The 27,849-nt window shown below is 38.9% G+C and overlaps 1 protein-coding gene across 2 annotated transcripts in view; it reads right to left on the reverse strand.

Annotated features, from left to right (window-relative positions):
* Positions 1-27,849, reverse strand: part of POPDC3 (popeye domain containing 3) — a 202,485-nt gene that overhangs the window by 60,641 nt on the left and 113,995 nt on the right. For both annotated transcript variants that reach the window (XM_053710586.1, XM_053710587.1), the window contains one exon: positions 8,962-9,780. In XM_053710586.1, coding sequence (XP_053566561.1) covers positions 8,962-9,557 — 596 coding nt within the window. In that variant the 5' untranslated portion in view covers positions 9,558-9,780. The remainder of the gene's footprint in view (positions 1-8,961; positions 9,781-27,849) is intronic.

A 27,849-nucleotide genomic window follows, 5' to 3' on the forward strand; every position in this document is an offset into this window, starting at 1 on the left:
AATGCCGTAGTAGGGGGTAGAAGTTAGCCTCCAAAATAGTGGATATATTGTGGGAGAGGTAAACCCCCAAGTGCTTGATCTTTTGATGAGACCAGTTAAAGGTGTACAGCTTCTTTAATACCGAGAGCTCCACAGGTGTCATATTGATGACGTAAGCGTCTGTTTTATTAACATTAAGCTTGTAGAAGCTAACCTGCCCGAACTTACGTAGGACATTGAAAAGGAAAGGGAGGGATTTGTAGGGGTCACCCAAGAAGATGGTGAGATCATCCGCGAATAGTGCAGTTTTTTGTACCGTCCCCGCAATCTCCACCCCCTGAATGTCTGGGTTGCTTCTTATTGCCTCAGCAAGCGGCTCCATGATGAGAGTGAAGATCAATGGGGATAAGGGGCAGCCTTGCCTCGTTCCATTGGTAATGGGAAATACGGGAGACTGAAATCCTAAGCCCCTCACGGATGCCGATGGAGCAGAGTACAGTGCTTTGACACAGGCATGGAAGTATGGGGGGAAACCAAATTTATCTAGAACTTCGAATAGGTAGGCCCAATTTACCCTATCGAAGGCCTTTTCAGTGTCCAGTGCTAGGGTGGTACAGGGGGTACCCTGTCGCTTGGCCTCAAAATAGATATTGAGGATTCGCCTGGTGTTGTCGGGTCCCTCTCTGCCAGGTGTGAAACCTACCTGGTCTCTATCGATAAGTGAAGGGAGTACTTGGTTAAGTCTGGAGGCCATAAGCTTGGCTAAAAGCTTTATGTCTAAATTGATCAGGGATATGGGTCTGAAGTGTTCACAGATGTTGGGAGCCTTCCCTGGCTTTGGGATGGTTACAATGACAGCTTCTAAGAACTCAGGGGGGAGGGAACTTGACTGTCTGGCTAATGAGCAAACTCTTGTAAGTAATGGGGAGAGCTGTGCGAGGAACGTTTTGTAGAAGAGGGCGGTGTACCCGTCTGGGCCTGGGGCCTTATGGCCCTTTAGTGTTTTGATAGTTGAGACTATTTCCTCTACTCTGAAAGGAGAGTCCAATAGGGATCTCTGTTCATCAGTTAAAGTTGGCAGAGATAGCGAGTCTAGAAAGCCCCGAATCTGTTGCGTAGATGGCGCGGGGGAGTCTGGGGAATCCCCCAGGTTGTACAAGGAGGAATAGTAGGTGGCGAAAGCTTTGCCTATGTCACTTGGTAACCTGACTGTGCCTTGTGAGGTTTTTAAATATGGGATGCGCGCCTCTGCTGTTCGCTGTCTGAGCTTGTGTGCTAATAGTCTGTCAGCTTTGTTGCCTTTAGCATAAAACAATTGTTTAAAATGGCGGGTTTGTTCTTGATATCTCTTATTTTCTAGGGCTTCTATTTTCGATTTAACTTCTTCAATTTGAGGTAGGATGTGAGGTTCTAATGAGGTCATATGGGAAGAAGTCAGGTCTCTAAGCGTAGTGTGTAGTTGGGCCAAGGTCCCTCCTGAATGCTTTTTATGTTCCGCTTTATATTTGATAAATAGTCCCCTGAGAAAAGCTTTTAGAGCCCCCCATAGGCAGAAATCACTGACAGCACCATTATCATTTATCATTAAGAAATTAGTTATTTCCTGTCGTATGAGAGAGACTCTCTCAGGTGATGATAGAAGGAAGTCGGGTAGCTTCCAAGTGGGTCTAGTCATCAAGTAGTGTGGGGCACTCATGGTTAGCTGAATCGGGCAGTGGTCTGACCAGGAGCAGCTAGGTATGTGTATAGATTGGATTTGATCTAGCAGACGGGGTTCACAAAAAATGTAGTCAATTCTAGTGTATGTGTTATGAACATTAGAATAGAAGGAGTAATCCCTAGATGAGGGATGGTGGGACAGCCAAGCATCAAATAGGTTGTATTGGGCAATAAGATTATTAAATTGTTTAGCAGTCCTGGAGGTCTGGGAGTCACAGGGTTTGAGTTTCGGGGATCTACGGTCCAAGGATACATCTAGGAGCATATTGAAATCACCTGCTAGTAAAAGATTTTGGGTTTTGTGGGTTGCTAGAGTCCTCAGGAATTTTCTAAGCGCCCTAATTTGTCCGGAGTTCGGGCCATAATAATTAGCCAGAGTATAAGGGACATCATCCAATTTGCAGTTAAGAATTAAATACCTGCCTAGAGGGTCTCTGTAGGTGTTGATTTTTTCAAATAAGATTGTCTTGTGGATTAAAATCGCTACACCTTTTGATTTCCCCGGGGAGGAGGCTGTCTCAACTATCGGGTATAGTTTACTACGTAATGGGATGGGTGAGCCCTCAACCCAGTGGGTCTCCTGTAAAAAGGCGATCTTTGACTTGGCGTGGGCAAGGTAGCTTAACAGTCTGCTTCTCTTGTTTGGTGTATTAAGTCCCCTGACGTTATGGGAGGTACAAGATAACGCCATAGTAGGATAGTGTTAGTTGCTGTGTAAGAGAATGGGTGAGAGAGAAGAGAAGAAAAGGAGAGAAAAAAAAAAAGGAAAAAGGGGAGATTAGGGTGGAGGGAGACAAGAATGGGGGGGTATAAGGTTGAGGAAGAGGACGTTTGGGAGGAGATGAAATGAGTTAAGGGAAGGTTACTCCTGAAAGGCAAAGTGTAATATTCAGGCTGAAAAGTAGTACGTTTCTAATAGTTGCGGTATAGTCAAGAGAAACCGCTTAGGTAGTCCCCCTCGATAGAGGAGGTTCCTTGTGGAAAATAAATGGCAGTAAGTAGGGGTATATGAATTGTAATATGGGATTTTGGGGGGGGAGGTATTTATATATAGTTGCAAAGTTAGGTAGGTTCGTTGAGGCGGCCAGTGCGCCTGTCATGTGATATAGTTAAGGCCTATAAGGGTGATACTGACAGTGTCTATACATATCTAAAAGAACAACATAGGAGAAAAAAGTAATACTATACATGAAATGAACATTCAACAAACATTAACTTATATACCTCAACATTTTGAGTATTAAACATTTGTTACCAAGGAAATGTAGTCTAAAGCCCATGCACAAGACCAGCTGCAGCTGCAGCTGCACTGCTGTCCATATTAGAATGTAGGGTCACCCAATTAGAGTGTGTGTCCGTGTGTGTTTGTCTAGTGTCTGGGTGCAACCTCATGTAGTCTCGTTTCCTAAGGTGGGTTGAAAGGTAATTTATGTTGGTGTCCTCTAAGCGGAGTTCCAAGTAAATGTAAGTGGGGTCATAAAGTTTGATAGGTTAAACTCTGTAGTGAGGTGGAAGTCGTTGCTTAGTGAGTGTATGGCCTAAGTAAGTCGGGCTGACCCCTTGGTCACAGATGTTATGTAGCTTGACGTCCTCCTAAGGTGTGTGTTATGTTTTTTGTGAGGGCGTGTGTAGTGCAAACCCTGCATGCTGGAATGTAGTGTAAGTTTAGTACTATACAGTTAAACTTTAACAGTTGACACAATAAGGACAGCATCTGGTTAGTAATCTGCAAGACAATCAGATGATTAGGTTGTTGAGACATGAGCCATTGGAGCCCCATCAGGCCTGAAATGGGGTCCATAGAGCAGTCTCTGCTATAGGTGTAGCTATAAAAAGTCTCTCTAGAAAAGTAAACTCACAGACTTTTGACAATAACATCAATATATAAGGGAACTAAAACATAAGAATGTAGAACATAATTAGATGTATACTTATCGTTCTTAAGGCACTCTCGTTAGGATGTATTAACCAGGCAGCCAAGTGAAGCTGCAGCATAGTCCAACAGTGCAGAGCACAAAGTTAGAGTCCTGCGGGTGGCTTTAGGATGTCGGTGAGCCAGATCTATGTCTCCGAGGGAGAGCAGACCAGTCGGGTCTTTCTGGTTGTTTACGTTGAGTAGGATTTGCACCTTGCTTGGGGACCAACTTGGATGGCTGATTCTTGTATGACTTGTGGTGGTTTGGCGGCCACTGGAGGTGGAAGTGGAAGAAGCTGGCCATTCTTCTGCTGAAGCGTTTAGTTGGTTGCGTTGAGGATGCAAGTTCTCTTTGCGAGAAGGCAGCAGGTTCCAGAGTTGTAGGAGATCATAGCCTTTATCTGGCTTCATGATTGTGAAAACTTGGTTGTTTCTGAAGATAAGTAACTTTATGGGGTAGCCCCATCTGTACCTAATGTTGTTCTTTCTAAGAATAGAGGTAACTTCAGTAAAGGTTTTTCTTTTCTGTAGGTCCTTGCAGACAGATCAGGAAATATTTGTACGTTTCTGAACTTATCAGGTAAGGTTGGTTTCTGGAAATGGGCCCTTTGGATTCTTTCTTTATAAGTGTAGTAGTGCATACGGACTATTATGTCTCTCGGCTGATCCTCTGACAAGCCTTTGGGTTTGAGCGAACGGTGGGCTCTATCAATCAGGTCTTCCGATTTCAAGGCTGGAGGAGCTAGTAGATGGAACAATTCCCTGAGGAATGGCTGTAGGTCGGACATGGAGACGGTCTCAGGCACCCCCCGGATCCTAAGGTTGTTGCGCCTGGACCTGTCTTCCAAGTCAGCGATTTTATCTTCTACTACATCAAAGTAATCAGAAAGTCGCTGTGCGAAGTTTAGTAGATTGGATTGTTCAGAAGTCATATCCTCTTGGCGTCTTTCAAGAGAATCAATGCGTTCATTTGTAGACGAAATTTCTCTTTTCAGTTCAGCAGTAGAAGCTGCAAGTTTAGCCGTGAATGACGCATGGTGATTATCTAGTAAAGATTTCAGGGAGTCCATGATGAAAGTAGGGGTAACTGTAGTTGGTGAAGACTGCTGGATATCTTGCATAGCTGCCAGCGTGAGCTCAGAGGTTTCGGTTCTCGGAGACTCCAGGGATTCAGTGTCACTAAGCTGTGATGCTGTACACAGGGGCCCAAAATGATCAATCACAGTCTTTTTTGGTAGTAAAAGTTGTTTATTTTTTTTTCCTGGCTGACTGACATGCTATTAAACGTAGTATTTATTGTAGAGCTAAGATTTAGCGAATATTCTGCTGCTTCAAAAGCGGACTTATTTGAACCTGTATACTGAAATTATGTGATGTAGCACTGAGTGGTAGACAGGCTAAAATGGCCAAGCTGTTTTATTCCATGGTTCTTATAGTGTAGTTATCATCTAAATGGAGTGCTGTTACATAGAGACTCAGAAGCAATGATAAGCTGCAAGGAATTCAGGCCTTAATAACACACTATTGCAGATCCTGTTTACTAAAGGTTGGGAGGCAGAAGAGAATTAACTGTTTTTGTTGTACTTCTTTTTTTTTTTTTTTTTTTTTTTTAAAAACAGTGTGATGCCACAGGGTGTTGTAACTGCAGTTCTCCTGCCTGTAGAATTTACTCAAGCAGAGCTGTTCAGGTAATAGACTTTTAACTGTGTCCCTGAACTAGGCACCTGAGGCTGAAGTGTTATCCAGCTGCAGGGGAAGCAAGGCCAGAGAGGATGTATATGCAGCTCTGCTGCTGTGTAGTTCACTGATGTGTTCAGTGAGCAGAGAGTAACTTAGAGGTACGCTATTGTGAGTATAACACTAAAGAAGTGACCAGTGGAGGCCTACATTTAAATAGGTTCCCACGTGGCAATAGTGTTTTGGTGGTTGTTAGTTTATGGAGTTAGTAAAGGCGAGTGGGCTTAGATGCACTCTTTTATGCTTATTTATTTTATCTTGGCTGTGAGTTTATATAGGCTGTGGTACCAGCTGTTAAATGTTGAGGTTCAACTGCACAGCGATGCCTGTCACATTTAGCACCGGGTGTATGGTAGGAGAGAGAGGAATCCAAGATGGCGCTTTCGCGCCTTAGCCTGATATGCACCCGGTGACAGTGAAGCGTAGATGACAAGTTATATAATGGGTATGATTCTGCTGCGCTAACAGTAATGAGGAAGATAGTCTAGTTTGTCTCTAGGCGATGTCCGCCCGAGTGCTACTCACACTTGCCGCCTCTGTTGTATTGCCGGAGGAATGACCCCTGCGTTGTTTGAAGTGGGTCTCCGTTTGCAGCAGCTGCAGTGTCCTTAGATGAGCTTCGGAGCGGATCCCCGACCCTCCGGAGCTAGATGCGGTATTTTACGGGAGTGTAAGCTGTGCTGAGCCCTCCGGTCTCTGGATAAGGTTAGCTCCACTTATCTGAGGCTCCTATAGGCTGCGGCCTAAGTCGGCTCCTAGAAAATCACCGGGAGAATCAGCGTGTAGATAGTAGGAGCGCAGCAACTAAATAACGATCAAAGTGTCTCTTGAAAAATAGAGAAAAAAGCGGTCTTGTGTTGGTTTTTAGCCACTTAAAGCTAGTGCATAAGTGGGAGCTCTAGAAAGTTGCGACTGCTCTGTGCGGTGTTTGGCTCCGCCCCATTATACAACTTTTTAAACCTAGAAGAAGGAATAAAAGAAGTGCCAGGCCTATTCAATTCCTTTGAAATCATATCAGAAATAGCATTATAAAACAGCATTATAAACAGAATTTAAACATTTACTAGTTTTAATATCAAGAGGACTAGTTTCCTCAATATCCAAAGTAATTAACACTTCTTTCAACAAGGAACGACTATACTCCATCCTAAAGAGATAAGTAGATTTGTCAGTGTCAATATCTGAGGTAGGATCTTCTAAATCAGATAGATCCTCATCAGAGGAGGATAATTCAGTATGTTTTTGGTAATTTGAAAATTCATCATCTTTATGAGAAGTTTTAAAAGACCTTTTACGTTTATTAGAAGGCGGAATGGCAGACAAAGCCTTCTGAATCGCATCAGCAATAAAATCTTTTATATTCACAGGGATATCATGTACATTAGATGTTGAAGGAACATCAGGCATTGTACTAGACTAGTACTGATGGATACATTCTCTGCATGTAAAAGCTTATCATGACAACTGTTACATACTACAGCTGGAGATATAATCTCCGCTAACTTACAACAGATACACTTATCTTTGATAAAACTGTTATCAGGCAGCAGGAATCCAACAGTGGTTTCTGAGACAGGATCAGATTGAGACATCTTGCAAATGTAAGAGAAAAAAACAACATATAAAGCAAAATTATCAATTTCCTTATATGGCAGTTTCAGGAATGGGAAAAAAATGCAAACAGCATAGCTCTCTGAGCATAGAAAAAGGCAAGAGGCATATAGGAAGTAGGGTTTAAATAATAAAATTATTTGGAGCCAAGTATGACGCGCAATGCAAAATGAAATTTTTTGGCGCTAACAACATCCGGAAATGACGCAACTCGCGTCATAGCAGACGCAACCTTGTGCAAGGAAACCTGGCATCAACTAAGACGCCGGAAATTACGAATTTTCCTCACCAAACGTAACTTCGCGCCAAAAAATTCTTGCGCCAAGAATGACGCAATAAATATCAGCATTTTGCGGCCTAGCGAGCCTAAATTTTGCCCGAGAAAATAAATGAAAACAGTCAATTTTGAAGAAAAGACTATACCCCAGGTAAGAAAAATAACTTCCTAAATATGTTTTTCCCTATTTTTAAACTGCAAAAGGAAATATACATAAACCTGACTCATGGCAAATATAAGTACAATACATATATTTAGAACTTTACATTAATACATAAAGAAGTGCCAAACCATAGCTGAGAGTGTCTTTAAGAAATAAAAACATACTTACCGAAAGACACCCATTAACATATAGCAGATAGCCAGACCAGTACTGAAACAGTTATCAGTATAGGTAATTGAATATGAGAGTATATCATCGATCTGAAAAGGGAGGTAGGAGATGAATCTCTATGACCGATAACAGAGAACCTGTGAAAAGATTTCCCATGAGGAAAACCATAGAATTCAATAGGTGATACTCCCTTCACGTCCCTCTGACATTCACTGTACTCTGAGAGGAATCGGGCTTCAATCAAGCACAATCTTACTTCACCACCTCCATAGGAGGCAAAGTTTGTAAAACTGAAATATGGGTGTGGTGAGGGGTGTATTTATAGGCATTTTGAGGTTTGGGAAACTTTATTCCTCCTGGTAGGATTATATATCACATACGTCAATTTCCTCTTGGACTCTTGCCAATTACATGAAAGAAACGGGCTTTAATTCATCAAAGTTTACCTTCACATTAAGTAAAGTTCACCATGAAAACAAAGTTGTTACTGTAGTGGGTTAAATAAAGAAAGAAACAATAAAAAGAGTTAATAATGCATTCATCAGAATTTAGAAACTGCTAAAATGATTTATTCCAGCAAAACTAAAATTATGAGCGAGAATAAAAGAGTAAAAGGAATCATCTGTGACCACTTCTAATTATATATGGCTACTGAGACCTGCCAGGGAATAGCAACATTGAACTGTAATATAGTAATTGATTGTAAGGATGACTGTGCATAAACCTACGTCACCTATTTGTACAGTCTTTAATTAATTTTTTACTAATTTCTAATGCTATTTTAATTTGCTGAATAAAGTGTTTTGTGTATAATAGTTTCCACTCTAATATTCATGCTTATTAATATACTTTACGCATCTATGTGTACTAAATGCATGTTACTTGCTACCTGTTCTTTTAATAATATGTCAATGCTAAACTATGTTAATAAACAATATTAGCCCAACAAATTGTGCATGACTGACACAAAGCAGATATGATTGCATGTTGTATAAATATTGAATAATATGATCTGTTGACGACCTCACCACATCTGCTATTCACATTTTGATTAAAGACAATTTTGCTAGTAACTCTATATTGCAACTATACATGTGGATACTGTATACAACTAATGCTTAAAATGTAACTGCAAAGGGGTAGAGTTACCTGCTTTGTCTTTTCTTAATGATCTGAATATTGACTGAGGGAACCAATCTGTTATTTGTGATGCACAAAAGCGTCACAGGAAAATCCTTATAGAAAACAAATGATTAAAATGATTAAATAATACACATTTTTTTACTTTAAAAGCCTGTCCTGAGCATTGTAGCTTTTGATTTATTATGTTTGTAGGGATATGAAACAAGATTAACGTGGAAAGTGTAGTCAATCAGAAAATGCACAAACCTTCCTGACACAAGCATAGAAAGTTTATCGATGGGTGTTTTTCCTTGAACTGCGTAACAATGTTCCCTCTCCAAATTGACCACTTCTGCGTTGCAATAGGAAATTATTTTTCGAAATACAGTTAAGGAAATCCCCAGTGGTTGAAAAACTGAATTATAGACTTCTTGGAATTCTTTGTCAAATGTGACACTTCTTAGCTGATAGGCAAGATGAATAATCTGTATGATACATATTGAAAGGATAATAAAGTTCCAGGAGAACACATCTGCTGCACAGACATCCAACCAGGCCCATATACAGGTGCAGAGAAAACTTAAGGCAAAGAAAATATAGACGTAGAGAAGGCCAACGAACCCACTTCCACCCATGCAGCCAAATACAAAGAAGATGCTGGCCAAGTGGTAAATACTTCCTTCTGCTTCTTGTTTCCAGTTGTAACATATTGGGTGGCCATAGACCAGACTTTCCCAGAAACTTATGTTTTCTCCCATGGCTTTAAATAGTTGGAGTGTGTGTCCTTTAGGACACCACTGGTAGTTCATACACTTGCAAACAGATACTTTACTACTGATAATCAAGCAAATTTTGATGTCCATATCAAGATTTCATAGGGGCACAAATGATGGTCAATTGGTCAAGACATCTCTACATGATATCTCCATCCGTCCAATGTAAAGCAAAGTAGCTTGGGGCTTCATGGTAATTTTTAGCACATGGACCATATATTGTAAAATAATCTTTACAAAATGATGTAATCCTCAAAAATACTGATGGTGATACACCTCCATCCATAATAATAGTTTGGAAATTATCAATGATCTAAAATATGAATAAAAAGGTATAATCAGTATAATAATGCATATTTGTTTTCTACCATAATACATTTTTAAACATATTTGGAAGTAAGGTTTGATAAAATTTACACTTATTTTTTACCCGGTTAATATTGAACACTGTTTCTTTTCCACTTTGAAGGTTCATTGCCTGTATAATGTATGGCAATTTCCAAAAAACAATTTTTAATGTATTACTCGGTTTAAGGCTCTTACATTTTTGTGCAGTTACCTATTAGTATTGCATATTGGCAATTTTTAGAAACAGACATTCTGCATATTGATTTAAACACTTTATGGTCTCATTTTTGATTCATAAATTCAGTTCCCTAGTAATAGCATTGAATAGACCCGGTATGAAGTAATTTTATCATCTTTATTGTGAAACCTGTCTGGCACAACTGTGTAAAGAGACAGAAGTGATATTTAATATGTGATTTTTTTTAAATGTTAATTTTGGAGCTTTGTATTTTTACTTATGACGTCTATTGCTATTATGAAAAGTGTATTCACTGCATGTTTGAAAACTCAAAAATAATACAAAAATCACTTGTGGTTTGCTTTCATCTTTTTAATTCTAAATTGACTTTGACCATTGATGCAACATAAATTCTTCTTTGAAGAGACAGCAAACCAAGTATAATTATAAAATATAATAATAAAATCGAATACCAACCTAAACAATTAGGCCTAGATTACAAGTGGAGCAATGCATTTTTATGGCTCATGAGTGCTCTGCTAACTGCGCTCTAGGTAAAAAATTGGCACTCTTGAGTTACCGCTGGTATTACAAATTTAACTTTAACTTCAGAGTATCTCCATTGTGCTTAGACTTCTATGGAGCACGCTAAAGAAAGACTTTTCAATTTAATTGCTTGCATGCTAACCCAAAATTAAGCTAGATCAAAGTTGATGGTGCATTAGGAATACTACAAATTCTTATGTCCTTCACTTAGGTTTTTTTTCTAAATATATATATATATTTCAACATTTTTTTCCAAGTGAAGAACATAGGCATTTCAAATATTTCTATTAAAATAAACATTGAAACATTAAAATGTATTAAGAAGATATTTCATGTTTCAAGGTACTTGATTGGAAAGGGCACATACACACACATAAATATATACACACACACATACAGTATATACATACATGCCATATACCATATCCCTTTTAAAATCCTTTAAAAACATTTTTATTAATATAAATGTTATCTTTGTTATTCAAACATGTGTATATTAGTGTAATACTTTGTTTTAATATAATTTACATGTGTTTTGTGAAACTTTCTTTTTAGTCCCTACAATTTAGGTCTCATGCTGCGCTACTTCTTCTAGAGCTGTTTAGGTTTTAGCTCTGGTGCAACCCATAACTTTCAACTTGTAATATCAGCGCTGTTTAGCAATGTTGCAATATCCATTAAAAGTAATGGGTGCGCTAGAGTGACGTTGGCTGCGCTAAACCTTCTCTGGTAAATCTGATTTACCCTGGTAATATCAAGTTGCTCGCTAATTTTTGCATGGCCCATCGATGCTGTTTATTGAGTTCTGTGCAAGTAGTAGCGTGCCACTTGCAATGTGGCCAATAGTTTTGGAGAAAAAAAATTTGCAAGGCAAAAGTGGTTATTCTGTTTCACAATAAAATGTGCTAATGTATATATAGCTATATATGTGATATATCAAACCGACAATGTTTCTGTAAGAACCTCAAGATAACAGAAATTATGACAGCAACATTTATAAATGGAGTTAAAGGGACATAAAACAGGTTGAGATCTGTGCATATCCTAAAAGGGCAAATTAATGAAAAATATTTTGCATAAATTTTTTTTTTTTTTTTTTTTAAAGTTGCTGGCAAGTATTTTAATTTTGTTTTCAAAAATAAGCAAAATTATTTACATAGTTAAGCTGCCTGGAGAATCCAACTCCACCCCTCTTATTAGTGTTTAGACACAGGCATTGTATTTCAACTGAGTTTACAGCTTCTAGGCATCTATCTATCTATCTATTGGGTTCTTGTAAAGCGCAGCTATTCACCCATAAGGGTCTCAAGGCGTGCTCCAGCAGATAATCCCCATGCATTTTTGCATTCTACTAAAACAACAATATAAATAAAGCCATAAAATAAATGTGTGGGGGGAGTTAGAGCTTTACAATTCAGAAACTAAAAAAAAAGGGTTAATGGCGAGGCACTGCAGTATAAATTTGCAGGTAAAGTAATTAACCCCTTAACGACCAAGGACGTGCAGGGTATGTCCTACAAAAACTGATACTTAATGACCAAGGACATATCCTGCACGTCCTCAGGGTTTTCAACGCTGGAATCAATTGTGATCACTTTCAGGGTATTGCAGTGATGCCTCGATATTGAGGCATCCTGCAATACCCTTTTTTTTTTTTTATTAATTTTTATTGAGGTAATAAGACATACAGAAATAAACTCAAGTAAACATCATGGCAACATACCTATTTGACATACATCAGTATTTATGCATCTAATATTCAAGGCATGTCTTAGAGACCGTAAACAAAATTAGATCCAAACCATAGGAAATATATCTAGCCATGAGTGATACCTCTTTTTACATACGTGCATTTTCGAGTGGACATTCGGCATACAGAATAACATGCGCCAATCAGTGGGCCTAGATTCGGTAAGAGTGTCAAAATAGGAATGAGTAGGCCAATAAATGTCCATAACACATACACAAAATATATAACTAGACAGTATGACACAGGAAAAAGATTCAAATATATTAGTTAGTTTTCACCTAGTATCCAGGTGAGTAGATAATATTTTTATTTATTGAGAGAAGTTATATGCCCCGAGGCAACAGGGCAGCGGGAAGGGAAGAGAGAAAAAAAAAAAAAGAGGGGGGGAGGAGCTGGGGGTCAGGGGAGTTTTTCATTAGGGGGCAAAAGACATGTCATAGTTGAGCTGTCAGCACTTTCTTGCAGTTGTCATTATACCCTAATTAATTGTTTGCTTTCCCCCAGTTTTCCCAAATAACCCAAACCTGTCCATGCAGGCCCAGTTTACCTATGCATCTTAAAGAGAACTCTTCCATTGAGCGAATATATTCAATGATATCTCTGACCATACTAAATGAAACCTGTGAAGTTCCCAGCCAACACCTTGCTATAGCTAGTTTTGTGGCTAGGAGTATGACAATGCATAGCATTCTCTCAGATTGTGTCAATTTCCCCAATCCTAAATGGAAAAGGGCAGTGTCTGGTGTTAATTTATGAAGTAAACCCAGTTGGTCAAGTAGTGTCACCACCTGTTCCCACACCCCCTGTATTTCATTGCAACTCCACCAAACATGGAGGTGTGTTCCCCTTTGGCCACACCCCCTCCAGCATCTGTCTGATTTATGAGGGAACATTTTATGCATCTGATCTGGGACTCTATGCCAGCGCAGTACTAATTTTATGAACAGCTCATATAATGTAACACAGTACATTGCCGCTCTTGTGCATTGTATGGCTTTTTGCCATTCCAATTCTGTATGCTCCCGCCTCATTTCTCTTTCCCACTCCAGCACACGGAACGTCTTCCCGAATTCATTTAGAGTTGATAATGAATTGTCATGGCTTTCCGGAATGATTTACCAGTAAGCCACCTTTTTTCCCACTGGGTCATTTCTCTAGGATTGCTTTTTTGAAATTTCCAGGCTGACATGAAAGAGATGAATCTGAAGTATTCAAAATGGTACTTCTTGGGGATATCTACAGTCGGTAGATCTGAGGCTTGTATTGCTAGCCCACGTGGTGAATAAAGGTCACGAGTGTGCTTTATGCCCCAGGCTGACCACATCTGTGGATGTAATTCTGGTAGGCAGAGCAACAGTGCTCTTATTAAATGTGCAGGTGACGGATGTGGTGCAACTTGTGTCAAATTTCAGAGTTCCCTCCATGTTCTAATGCAGGCTCGGATAATAGGGTTATCTACACCCATGAGTACATCCGTGTGTTGAGGAACCTATATGAGGTCCTCAAGGAACAATCCCAAAGGGAGCACAGCCTGTTTAAGTTGTCCCCACCTGGTATCATGAGGTGGAGCCCCCCATGCTGTCACATGAGAGAGCATAGCCGCTTTGTAATATTTACAGATATTGGGAGATGCTAGGCCTCCATTTAGGATAGGCTTTTGCAATTGCTGCATCGCAATCCTTGGGGGCTTACCCTGCCAGATAAATCTATTTATCACTGATTGAAAACGATTCAGAATGTAGTTTGGAATTATTAGAGCGATACACCGAAAAAGATAAGTGACCTTAGGTAGTAATGTAATTTTAACCGAATGAATTCTCCCAATCCATGAAATCTCATATCTAGCCCACTTTGCGGTAAGGTTTTCAAATTTTAGCCGGCTTGTAGACCAATTAAATGGGTAGGTCTCCTTGAGCTGGGAGAGCTGTGTCGAGGAGAGGTTTAAGGCTAAGGCCTCCGTTTTTGTGTAATTGAGCCTAAATTAGGACATTTTCCCAAACCATTGTAGACTTTCAAATACCCCTGACATAGAGGTCTCAGGTTCTGTAACGAACAGGGTGAGGTCATCTGCAAATAATGCAAGCTTCTGCAAAGTGTCATGAATCAATAATCCCTGTACTTTGTTCTTTTGTCTAATCATGGTTGCCAGGGGCACAATGGAAAGCACAAAGAGGAGGGGGATAGCGGACACCCCTATCTGGTCCCATTTCTGATATCAAAGGGCTTGGAGCAAAACCCCTTTCCTCTAATTCTGGCTGAAGGGGTAGAATATAAAGCCATGATGGCTCTGATAAGGTGGGCCGAAAACTGCAATACCCTTTTTTAAACATCTGATGCAGAGAAAGACACTCTGTGGCCCTCTCTGCATCCGCCAGCGATGGTGCCGATCATAGGTGGGTGGGAGCCATAGCTGGGAGATGGGTGGGCGGCCCATCGCTGGAGGATTTCTGGTGTGTGGTCCGGGAGTGTGTGCGGGGGGGGGGGCGGTCAGGAGTGGGTGGGACCGCTACACTATGGAACATAGTGGAAAATAAGATAGATAAAGCTCAATAAGATTTGGGAAAGGGATCTGGAAGGGGGTAGGGTATTGAGGGGGGCAGCAACACTACAGAAAAAAAATGAGTTTAATTCTTTTTTTAAAAGTACCTAAGATGGCGCCTAACAGTTAGAGGGGGGAGGGTTAGAGAGCTGTTTAGGGGGCTCAGGGAGGTTGGGAGGTAAGAGGGGATACTAACCTGCATAAAATATATATATAAAAAACAAAATATAAAAATAAAAACAAAACCCTTTTATTTTTATACTGGCAAACTTTCTGCCAGTACTTAAGATGGAGGTGACCTTTGGGGGTGGGGGGGGCAAGAGAGCTGTTTGAGGGGGAGGGATCAGGGGGTGAGATGTGTCAGGTGGCAAGGCTGATCTCTACACTAAAGCTAAAATTAACCCTACAAGCTACCTAATTAACCCCTTCACTGCTGGGTATAATACAAGTGTGGTGCGCAGCGGCATTTAGCAGCCTTCTAATTACCAAAAAGCAATGCCAAAGCCATATATGTCTGCTATTTCTGAACCCAGAGAAGCATTTACAACCATTTGTGTCATAATTACACAAGCTGTTTGTAAATAATTTCAGTGAGAAACCAAAAGTTTGTGAAAAAGTTAACTTTTTATTTGATCACATTTGGCAGTTAAATGGTGGCATGAAATATACCAAAATGGGCCTAGATCGATACTTTGGGTTGTCTACTAAAAAAAATATATATATACATGTGAAGGGTTATTCAGGGATTCCTGACAGATATCAGTGTTACAATTTAACTATTGCTAATTTTGAAAAAAAATAATTTGGAAATAGCAAAGTGCTTGTATTTATTGCCCTATAACTAAATAAAAACAAACAAACATGTAAACATTGAGTATTTCTAAACTCAGGACAACATTTAGAAACTATTTACCATGGGTGTTTTTTTATAGTAAATTATATGATATGATGAAAATAATGGTATCTTTAGAAAGTCCTTTTAATGGGGAGAAAAACGGTATATAATGTGTGTGGGTACAGTAAATGAGTAAGAGGAAAATTACAGCTAAACACAAACACTGCAGAAATTTAAAAATATTCCTGGTCAGTCCTTAACGGTAAGAAAATTGAAAATGCTGTGGTCACTAAGGGGATAAAGTACATATTATATTTTGTCTCTATCCCAACTTGTTTTTTTTTCGATTTAATTGACTTTTATTGGGTTGATACATTTTTACAATAATGCAACATATAGTACATGTGACAATTAAACATCTTCAAAGAAATACAGTTTTGTACTGATAAGAGAACCCACATTTTTATCATGGTTTAATATGCTTAAACAATAAAAGAAATGCGAATAAAGTATGAAAGGGAAATGGGAAGGGTATACATAACGAGGGGAATGGGATAGGGATAGAAAATATCCTGTAATATTGTTCACAATTTCTCTTAACGGTTTTACGTCTGTAAACATAAATATGCATAATGGCGTGAAAAGAAGGTTAGAACATAATAATGTAATCAAGTTAATTAAAGGACCAGTCAACTAAGTAGATTTGCATAATCAACAAATGCAAGATAACAAGACAATGCAATAGCACTTAGTCTGAACTTCAAATGAATAGTAGATTTTTTTTCTGACAATTTTAAAAGTTATGTCTATTTCCACTCCCCCGTACCATGTGACAGCAATCAGCCAATCACAAATGCATACACGTACCATGTGACAGCCATCAGCATATACGCTTATTCTGTGAATTCTTGCACATGCTCAGTAGGAGCTGGTGACTCAAAAAGTTTAAATATAAAAAGACTGTGCACTTTTTTTTGATGGAAGTAAATTGGAAAGTTGTTTAAAATTGCATGCTCTAGCTGAATAATGACAGTTTAATTTTGACTTGAGTGTCCCTTTAACTACTTGTCTTTTGTTGTAACAAAGTTTCCCAACTATTCTATACATTATTCCCTTAGTCTTTATTCCCAGAGGAATAGTATATCAGTTATAAAATCCTGTTTACTTATGTAACAGTAATGCATTCTCTCAAGTGTGAGAATATGGTCTACTTCCGAGACTCATAGAGAAAAAGTAGGGATCTGCTGTGTCTTCCATAATCTTGGAATTAGTCTCTTGGCACAAGTTAACATTATATGGAGCAATTTCTTGCGATATACACAATTAAGACGTGGAGTATGGCTAAGGAGGATAATGTGCGAGTTGAGAGAGATAGTCGTACCTAATTCATACTCTGTTCTATTTGCAACCAAAAGTAATTCTGGGGCAAGACCACCAAATATGAGTTATAGTACCTATTTTTCCGCACCTTCTCCAGCAACTAGAAGAACCATTGGGATAGATGTTTTGGAGAAGGTGAGGTGTTAGATACCAACGGGCAAATATTTTATAATTCAATTCAGACATAATTAGCGAAATAGAGGAATAGTGAGTCAATATGAAACAGCATTTCCAATCGTCATCATTTAGATTATACTGAAACTCTTTGTTCCATTTCAACAAGTATGCAGGTCATTTTTCAGGGAAGGAACCTCTAAGTATTATATATATCATAGAAAGGTGTGCCCTTTTAATCGTAGAAGTAATACACAATTGTTCAAAAAGCGTTAGTTGTCTCAGAATGTCCTGCTATATGGGCTGTTATTTATTGTGTGTCTGATTTGCAAATACGAGTACCAGTTGTGGAATGGGGATCCTAGTTCTTCATTTAGTAGGACTCCAACACCAACAGAGTCCAAAATTAAGTATATAGGGAGATTCTGTAAATTCTCAATCACATTAATGTGAGTGAAAGAACTATTTTGGGGCATGCATGATTCCAAGATATTACTCTTGTTAAATGTGCTGCTTTGTAGTAGTTTGTTATATTATGGACATTAAGTCCTTCATCCTCCTTGCTAAGATAAAAGTATCTGCATTCTCCTCATTTTTGGTAATGGACTTGCCCGATGCATGTGTAAGAGATCGAATAAATGTATTATATTTTTGCTTTTTAAGGGATCTGGCTAATAAACATCCTGCCTTATTACTCTCTACAAAAAATATCACTTTGGTAGTAAGGGCTCTCATATGTGTGTTTTCTACTAGAAATGTATTAAGATTGTCTCTCGCTACAGTTAATTTGGAAAGTTTTTGAGTGGATGTCGGATCTTATTTGTGAATAGTTTGTGTTCAGGTCTTTTGTTAGGGAAGTGAATTAAACAGATCTTAGCTTTCACTTTTTGGCATTATGTTTTATCAGCACACCCCGAATATAGCATTTATATGCTCCCAGTTATTTGCAGCAGATGTATCCTCAGGCTTATTGATGAGAAAATATTAATCATTAAAAATATGTATTTTATCACTTGTTTCTTTTTATATTTTGTATAAATAAATGGTTATTTAGCAACGGGGTCAGAGGAGAAATCGGGGTGGACACTCTCTTTATATAGGTAATTACATGGTCCCAAACATCGAGAGTGGCTTTAATATATCTATTACGCTGCAATGTTTGTGATCTAGCAGACTTAGGTAGCCAGGTTATATCTCTCATTTATTTAACATGGGACAGAAGGTTTTCTATCTGAACCCATAGATTGGAGGGGCATGCGTGATTCCAAGATATTACTCTTGTTAAATGTGCTGCTTTGTAGTAGTTTGTTATATTATGGACATTAAGTCCTTCATCCTCCTTGCCAAGATATAAAGTATACTGAGCTACTCTGGGCTTTTTATAAGACCAAATAAACGAGTTTATCCTTTTTGTTGTGTTCGAAGATAAGAGTTAGGAAAGGCTATCTGTAGCGTTTGGAAAATATATAAGTATTTAGGCACTATCATCATCTTAACAGTGTATATTCAGCCCATCCAGGACAAATAACCTTGTTTATGCCAAGTCTCTAGAAAGTTTTTTACATTAGTTTGGTATAAGATAAAGTTGTCATGAAATAGATCTTGAGCATATTTTGGAATTGTTAGACCTAGATATTTAAGCTTATCTGTAATGGTGAATCTAGTATTGTGAGCTATAAATTCTATATCCTGTAGTGGTAGGTTAATTGGCATTATTATTGTTCATAATTTTCCAAGGTTCGTACTAATGCAGGCAATGTTGTGGATAGGGATTGAAGAGTAAGGATCACATTATCTGCAAACAGGAGGCATTTTTTAGCAAGATTGTCATAATGTACATCTTGAATATCTGGGTTATTCCTAATCTGTATTGCTAATATTGCCATGGTAAGGGCAAATAGTAAAGGTGATAGCCGGCAGCCTTAACGCGTGCCATTTGAAATGGGGAATTATTGTGAAATATTGTTATTGATTCTAACCTTAGCTCTAGGACCATGATATAAGGCCTGAATTCTAGTGATAAACGTGTTTGAGAAGCCAAATTTCGACAGGGTTTTCCACATATAATGCCAGTCCACCCTGTTGAAATCCTTTTCTGCATCAGTGAAAAGAAGGGTAAGAGGAATGTCATTGTCAAATGCATTTTGTAAAGAATGTAGTACTCTAATTGCATTGTCTTTTGCCTCTCTACCTTTAAAAAAATCCACCTGGTCCAGATGAATGATTTTTGGTAAGATAATATTCATTCAGTTTGCAAGTATTTTGGCATAAATTTTTATATCAATATTTATAAGCGATATTGGTCTATAATTTCCAACTTGGTCTCTTGATTTGTCTTGTTTTGGAATGACCGTAATTAGAGCTTCTAGCAGAGGTTGGGAGAAAGTGTTGCCCTGATCAATGGAGGTAAAGAGTGTATATAAATGTGGACATAGTTGATTCTGGAGAAGCTGATAAAATTTTGCGGTGAGACCATCTGGACCAGGGGACTTGCCAGTTGGATGTGCTTTTATTGTGGTTTTGATTTCTTGCAATGTTATAGGGGAGTCCAAAAGTTGTCTATCTTCGTCTGAAATAGATGGGGTTTCTAGTGTTGATAGATACGTTTCTATATTGCTAAGTTTATCATAGGCTATGCTGGGGTTAAGGTTGTAGATTTTGGAATAATAGGAAACAAAAGTATCTGCATTCTCCTCATTTTTGGTAATGGACTTGCCCGATGCATGTGTAAGAGATCTAATAAATGTATTATATTTTTGCTTTTTAAGGGATCTGGCTAATAAACATCCTGCCTTATTACTCTCTACAAAAAATTTCACTTTGGTAGTTAGGGCTCACATATGTGTGTTTTGTACTAGAAATGTATTAAGATTGTCTCTCGCTACAGTTAAGTTGGAAAGTTTTTGAGTGCATGTCGGATCTTATTTGTGAATAGTTTGTGTTCAGGTCTTTTGTTAGGGAAGTGAATTAAACAGATCTTAGCTTTCACTTTTTGGCATTATGTTTTATCAGCACACCCCGAATATAGCATTTATATGCTCCCAGTTATTTGCAGCAGATGTATCCTCAGGCTTATTGATGAGAAAATATTAATCTTAAAAATATGTATTTTATCACTTGTTTCTTGGCTTGTGAGGATGGAGTCGTTAAGTCGCCAGTTAAATGTATTTCGTGATTTAGTAGACCAGTTAAAAGGTGGTGATGACCATACTATGGTCAGACCAGGGTGTGTGAGATATTTTAGAATGAATGAGAATTGTTAGAAACAATTGATTGCAAAAGATATAGTCTAACATGGAGTATGAGTGTTTTGTTAATCGGAGAAAAAGGTATAATCTTTTCAGGTTGTGTGGACTTTCCTCCAGGTATCAAGCAAGGTAATTGATAGTAAAGTTGCACAATTATTCTTTAGTAGGTTGATACGAAGGTATGATTTCCCAACAGAAGTATCTAATTGAAATTGAAGTCTCCCCCTAATATAATTGGGCCTTTAGAGATGTCTTGTAATGTATCGGCTAGAGACCTAAAGAAAAAAGGAGTAGATTTATTTGGAGCATAAATTTTTGCTAATGTGATCGGACTTCCATAGCAGAGCCCTACCATTATCAGAGTTCTACCTTCTTTATCAGTATATTTTTGTAGAAGCTCAAAGGGAGTGTTACGTTTAAGAGATATACAGTACAAACTCCGTTTTTCCTGCCTGGAACCGAGTTAAAAAAGTGCTGGTCATAGTATCTTGTGGATAGTGTGGGTTCATTGCGTTTTTAAAAATGGGTCTCTTGCGTCATAACATCTATCTCTTTTTTATAAAAATCATAGTAGGCTATCGATCGTTTTTCCGCAGATAGAAAGCCTTTCACATTTTGGCTCACTATAACAAATGAGCCTACTTTGGGATGTGCTGTCATGTCTGTTGTTGACTAGATAATGTTAACAGAGAAATATGTCAAAAAATTATTAAGGATATTGGGTTGGGTAAGGTATCATGGCAATATTTATGTAGATAATCAAATAGGGATATCAGGAAAAGAAGAAAGGGAAAGGAAGTAACCTGAATTTGAACATTTCAGAAATTGCTTCAGTAAAGACCGTACAAATCCTGGTAAATGCTATTAGATATGGAGCTATTTAAAAAACTGGGTGTATGCGTGTGTTTTAAAAGAAGAAAGGTATAAGAAATCAACACAACTCTTAAACCTTAAAAATATATAACTATTATTAGAGTGCAACAACTCATTAGCCCCATGTCAGAATTGTATATCTTATGTTGTGTTGAGGTCCCATATCAGTAAAAGCACCCAGTTTGCTGTAAGAGCTTCGATATGGTGCGGCCATTATGGTCGGCCGTTTGCTCCGCCCTCCTATCCCAACTTGTTTTATGTCCATTTAAGCAATCCTGTTCTTATACATACTTATATTTAAAGGGACATAACACTCATATGCTAAATCACTTGAATATCACCTGAACATCTCTATATAAAAAAGGAAGATATTGTACATCACAATCTCTTCAGCTCAGCAGAGTAAGTTCTGTGTAAAAAGTTATACTCAGCTGCTCCCAGCTGCAGGTAAAAAAAAATAAAAAATGAAGAAATGAACAGCAGCTAATCAGCATCAGCAGTGCTGAGGTCATGAACTCTTTTACTGTGATCTCATGAGATTTGACTTAACTCTCATGAGATTTCATTGTAAACTTCCCTAATCTGAATAGGGAAATAATATGAGAGTGCACGAGGCTCATCCCTTCAACTGTCCCAGGACAGACATACTAATATGCTGCTTAGAAATCCTTAACAATGGGATATGGCTACTGAGGAACTTTTGAGGTAAAATATCTTTCTTTTTTACATAGAGATGTTCAGGTGATATTTTCTAGTCAGCTTTTAACAGCTATGCTGCATCACTTTCAAGTGTTTAAACATTTGGGTATTATGGCCCTTTAATACTCACATTTTGGTGATCATAAGTTACAATATTTTCATGGTTTTTAAAATAGGAGTTCTATGGGCACTGTTTTTTTTTTTAAAAAAAAAAAAAAAAGCTGGCCAATAATTATTTTTTCAATAGAAATTCAGCTAAGACAAAATAAAAATGTATGCTTACCTGATTCATTTTTTTTCTTTCCGGACATGGAGAGTCCACAACGCCATTCCAATTACTAGTGGGATATTCACTCCTGGCCAGCAGGGGAAGGCAAAGAGCACCCCAGCAAAGCTGTTAAGTGTCACTTCCCTTACCCATAACCCCCAGTCATTCAGCCGAATGAAATAGGTTTAGTAAAAATATACTGTCTAATCTTAAGGGTGGGGTCATGGACTCTCCATGTCTGGAAAGAAAGAAATTTATCAGGTAAGCATAAGCTTTATTTACTTTTCTAAGACATGGAGAGTCCACAAAGTCATTCCAATTACTAGTGGGAACCAATACCCAAGCTAGAGGACACGGAATAAACAGGGAGGAAGAACAAGATGAGTAGACCTAAACAGAAAGCACCTGCACTTGAAAAACCTTTCTCCCAAAAGAGGCCTCAGCCGATAGGGAAAAGTATCAAATTTGAAAAATTTAGAAAAGTATGCAGAGAGGACCATGTTGCCACCTTGCAAATCTGTTCCACAGAAGCTTCATTTTTGAAAGCCCAAGAAGAAGAGAAAGCCCTAGTGGAATGAGCTGTAATTCTCTCAGGAGGCCTTCTGACCCTTATACTTTCCAGAGAAACAAATAAACAGGGCAGAAGACTGACGAAAATCCTTAGTAGCCTGTAGGTAAAATTTGAGAGCACTCACAACATCCAAGTTATGCAACAGACGTTCCTTATGAGAAGCATTAGGACAGATAGAAGGAACAACAATTTCCTGATTAATATTTCTATCCGAAACCACTTTAGGGAGAAACCCCACTCTTATCTAATCGTAGCCATAGAACAAGCTATTATGCTATTGTTCGTTTCCAGGTTGAGCGCTTCTCTCTTTTTATTCATGCAAGATATCTTCCCTAGGTCTGCAAACCAGATCCTGCGAGGCAGTAGCTGTTAGAATTACAGACGCTCTCTCCTGTTTGATAAGAGCAATGACTCGTGCAAAGGAGCACAAATGGAGAAAACAGGTAAGCTAGACTGAAATCCCAAGGAACTGCCAGAGCATCTATAAGGGCGGCCTTGAGCATCTCTTAACCTTGAACCGTACCTTGGAAGCTTGGCGTTCTGACGAGACGCCATCAGATCCAACTCCGGCACCCCCCACTTGAAGGTTAACCTGGAGAACAACTCCGGATGGAGTGCCCACTCCCCGGGATGAAAAGTCTGTCTGCTCAGAAAATCCGCCTCCCATTTGTCCACTCCTGGAATGTGGATGTCAGATAGAAGACAGTTGTGAGCTTCCATCCATTTCATGGCCAAGGAACTCCGAGTTCCGCCCTGGTGGTTGATGTAAGCCACTGAGGTGATTTTGTCCAAGTGGAACCTGATAAACCGGGCTAAGGACAATTGAGGCCAAGCCATCAGAGCATTGAAGATCGCTCTCAACTTCAAGATGTTTATGGGGAGAGAAGACTCATCTCAAGTCCATAGGCCCTGAGCCTTTAACAAGTCCCAGACTGCTCCCCAGCCCCTAGCAAGCTGGCATCCATGGTCACAATCACCCAGGAGGATCTCTGGAAGCATGTGCCCTGAGACAGATGATCCTGAAAAATTCACAACAAGAGAGAGTCTCTTGTCAACTGGTCCAGATATATCCTCTGAGACAAATCTGAATGGTCTCCATTCCATTGTCTGAGCATGCATAATTTCAAAGCTCTCAAATGGAATTGAGCAAAGGGAATGATGTCCATGGAAGCTACCATCAGACCAATTACCTCCATGCATTGAGTCACTGATGGCCGAACAGTAGACTGTAGAGAGAGGTAAGAAGAGAGACGTTTGGATTTTCTGACCTCCGTCAGAAAAATCTTCATAGATAGGGAATTTATGATGGTCCCCAAGAGACACACCCTTGTAGCTGGAACATGGGAACTCTTCTCCAGATTTAGTTTCCATCCGTGGACAACAAGATCTCTGTATGAGAGTTTGCTTGTTGAAAAGATGGCACTTGAACCAATATGTCATCCAGGCAAGGCGCTACCACTATTCCCTAAGACCTGACAATGGCCAAGAGAGGCCCCAGAACATTTGAGAAAATTCTGGGAGCTGTGGCAAGGCCAAATGGAAGAGCAACAAACTGAAAGTGCTTGTCTAGAAAAAGCTGGAGATGATCCCTGTGGATGGGAACATGAAGATATGCGTCCTTCTGGTCTATGATTGTCATGAACTGACCCTCTTGGACCAAAGGAAGAATGGAACAAATTGTTTCCATTTTGAAGGACGGTACCCTGAGAAACTTGTTGGGACACTAAAATGGGTTGAAAAGTTCCCTTTTTTTGGGAACCACAAACAGATTTGAAATAGCCTCTTCCACTTTAGGCACCATGCGCCATGAGTCTCAAATGGAGTCAGCAACAGGAAACAGCTTTTTAAAAATGGGAGATGGGGAGAAAGGTATCCCTGGCTTATCCCATTCCTGTGCAATGATCTCCAAAGCACACAGTCTGGAACAAGAAACACTTCCACAGAGGAAGGAACATCATAGTATTTGTTAAGCTTACTAGATTTCTTAAAGTTGACAGTGACAGAAGAATCGGAGTCGTCCAAAGTAGTCAGTACTTTCTTTAGCAGTAAACAAAGGTGTTCAAGTTTAAATCTGAATTTTTCTTCTTCAGAATCATTCAAAGGATTTATACTGTCCGAATCTGAGATTTCACCCTCAGAAGCTACGGAGGTATCCTCCTCATCAGACTTATGAGGGAGCTCAACCTGCACAGCAGCAGAAGGGACAGGTGCCTTACACTCAGAAAAAATGTTTAGATTTCTTCTTGGGCTTCCCCATCATGGGAAAAGTTAAAGTCGCAGATACTGCAGAAGATATCTGTGTGACAAAATCTATTGGCAAATAAACTCCTCCAGGAGGCTGAGAGAAACTGCAGGGCACTGTATGTGAAGCCGTTGAGGCTTGGGATGTGTGAGGAGAAAGCTGTGGCACTGCCTGAACAGCATCATCCTGAGAGACATTAGGCTCAGAAACAAGTAATCTGTTTTTACATTTTAAAGCTTTTTCTAAACATGAGGAACAAAATTGCATAGGTAAGACAATGTGGGCCTCCAAACACAATTAACATTTATCAAAAGGAACAGACTCCTGTTCATTATCCATAGCTGATAAAGGCCCAAAAAGTAAGGAATGTCACTTTAAGAAAAAAAGTTTTTTCTTCAAAAACGCTAGGCAAATAAATAAAAAATATACCTCTACACCTCAGAAGCTAAGGTGCCCTACCGTAACCTTCAGAGACTGAACAAACTAAGGACTCTATAGTGGGCCAGACGATATCTCACAGCCGAAATGAAGAGAAACTCACAGAAATGGCACTGCCCCTCTTTCAGAAGCGCAAGATAGTGAGGTCACGTGAGCGGCATAAAAAGAAACTGCGCAATAAGAAAAGGAAAAAAAGTGCGCATTTCATACTCAGAAGTAAAAAACTGCGTAACCGTTTAAAATATTCCCCATATGAAATGTTATGAAATTAAAAATCACATAGCCATAAGGTCAGAGGCCACCCAAACCTATAAGGAAGGCTGTTAACTCTTTAGTCTCTTTCCACATACAAATAGTGCCTGCAAACTGCCCCAAAGAATCCTCACTAAAGGATTATAAATGTCCCATGAAATTAATGCAGAATTAAAATAGATAGTGCAAGCCTCCAGTACCTAGAAGATAAAAGCATTTACCTGCAAATCTAGCTGTCGGGCAGGAAGAAAGCTCACAAGGCGTGAAAGGACACATACTCCTTACAGAGACCTGTAGAAAAAAAAGAGTAACCAAATCTGGTCTTCTATACCGAGGGCAACAAATACGTTAGAAAACAAAGCAAGGACCGCCTCACCACTTTCTAACGGCTTAAAAGCCAGCTCTAATCTTACTCAAGAGACTGACGTGGACACAGCTAAACCCAAATCCTTGCTTGCAGGGAAAAGTACCCAAAAAAAGAATAAAGTCTTCAGACACCAACTTCAAGCCATCCATTGACAGACGCAAAGAGAATGACTGGGGTTATGGGTAAGGGAAGTGACACTTAACAGCTTTACTGGGGTGTTCTTTGCCTCCTCCTGTAGGCCAGGAGTGAATATCCCACTAGTAATTGGAATGACGTTGTGGACTCTCCATGTCTTAGGAAAGAAATATCATTTCTACAGTGAGGTTTGGAACTTTAGACAATATTTTATATCTCGTAACTTAGAAGTTTCACAATTTACAGAATGAGCACTGGTTAAATCCTGTTATAGAAGGTGATAACCCTCACTGTTCTTTTTGATTTAAAAAGAATAATCATTGAGCAAACATGCCCAGTATCTCTATCATGCCTATATGCAAATGGCATTGTGAATGTTTAACACTTATTAAAGGACTATTAAACTTGACATTTCAACAATGCATACAGGGCTACATAACGAGTTGAGCATTGTTCAACGCTTTTGCTAGAGCGCTAACTGAGCTAGCAGTAAACAGTTTGCGCGCGTTGGGTTGCGCTGGTATTACGAGTTGAAAGTGAAAAGTTATTGCTCCAGCACTAACCCAATGCGCGCATAAAGCTGAACTTACAATATTGCATTCGCAATAACCTATTCCCCCATAGAAGTCAATGGAGCAATAGAACACCCTACTCGTGCGCTAACCTGAATCGCCATAAGACACCTACTCTAAGAACCCATAAACCGCCACACCCCAACATTGCAAAGTCCCCACTACACTATTAACCCCTAAACCACCACTCCCCACAGTGCAAAGTTCCCACTACACTATTAACCACTAAACCGCCACACCCCCACATCGCAAAGAAACCTGCACTATTAACCCTCCAATCGCCAGCCACCCAATGCAAAGTTACCCACTAACTTAACACCCCCTGAATAGACCCAAAATAGATTAACTATACCTTTACAAAAAAAACTAATTACCTTTAAAAAAAATAAAAAAATTACCTGAGAAATTAAAAAAAAATCTAACCTTATATTTTTTTAAAAACTACCATAACTGTAAAAAATTCAAACCTAACAATACAAAAAAAAAAAAAAAAAAAAAAACTACCATTACAAAAAATAAATTACAAGTTGGATTGAGATCAAATACAATATGGTTTATATTTAAATTCAAATACAATATGGTTTATATTTAAAATAGGCAGATTAAAAAGACATTAAATACATACTTGCATAATATATATGTTATATGTGTATCACACTGCAGTGGATAAAAATAAAGATCTAGTAAAATTGTATAAAACAACCTAAGATAGGGTGATTTTTGATAAAAGCGGTTGATTGTCAAAAAGTGCCTTGTAACACCTTTTAAAAGTACCTTAGAAAGTAGTGGTTCTCAATACTACTTAATTGTTTGGTGGGATCCGTTGGAAGACGGTCGTATGGATATGCTATTAGTAATAGCTATAAAAGAACTTGGGAGTATTTTTGTGGGTTGCGGTTGTCTCAATACTATTTATCAGTATGGACTCCGGTCTGTGAGCAGGTATCTGGTTCCAAATAGGGAAAAGTTTCCTTTGTTGAGGGTCCTGTAGAATTTCCTGGAAATTGCAGTGTCCCAATACTCTCTG

The sequence above is a fragment of the Bombina bombina genome, chromosome 4, assembly GCF_027579735.1.
Source record: "Bombina bombina isolate aBomBom1 chromosome 4, aBomBom1.pri, whole genome shotgun sequence".
NCBI classification, from domain to species: Eukaryota; Metazoa; Chordata; class Amphibia; order Anura; family Bombinatoridae; genus Bombina; species Bombina bombina.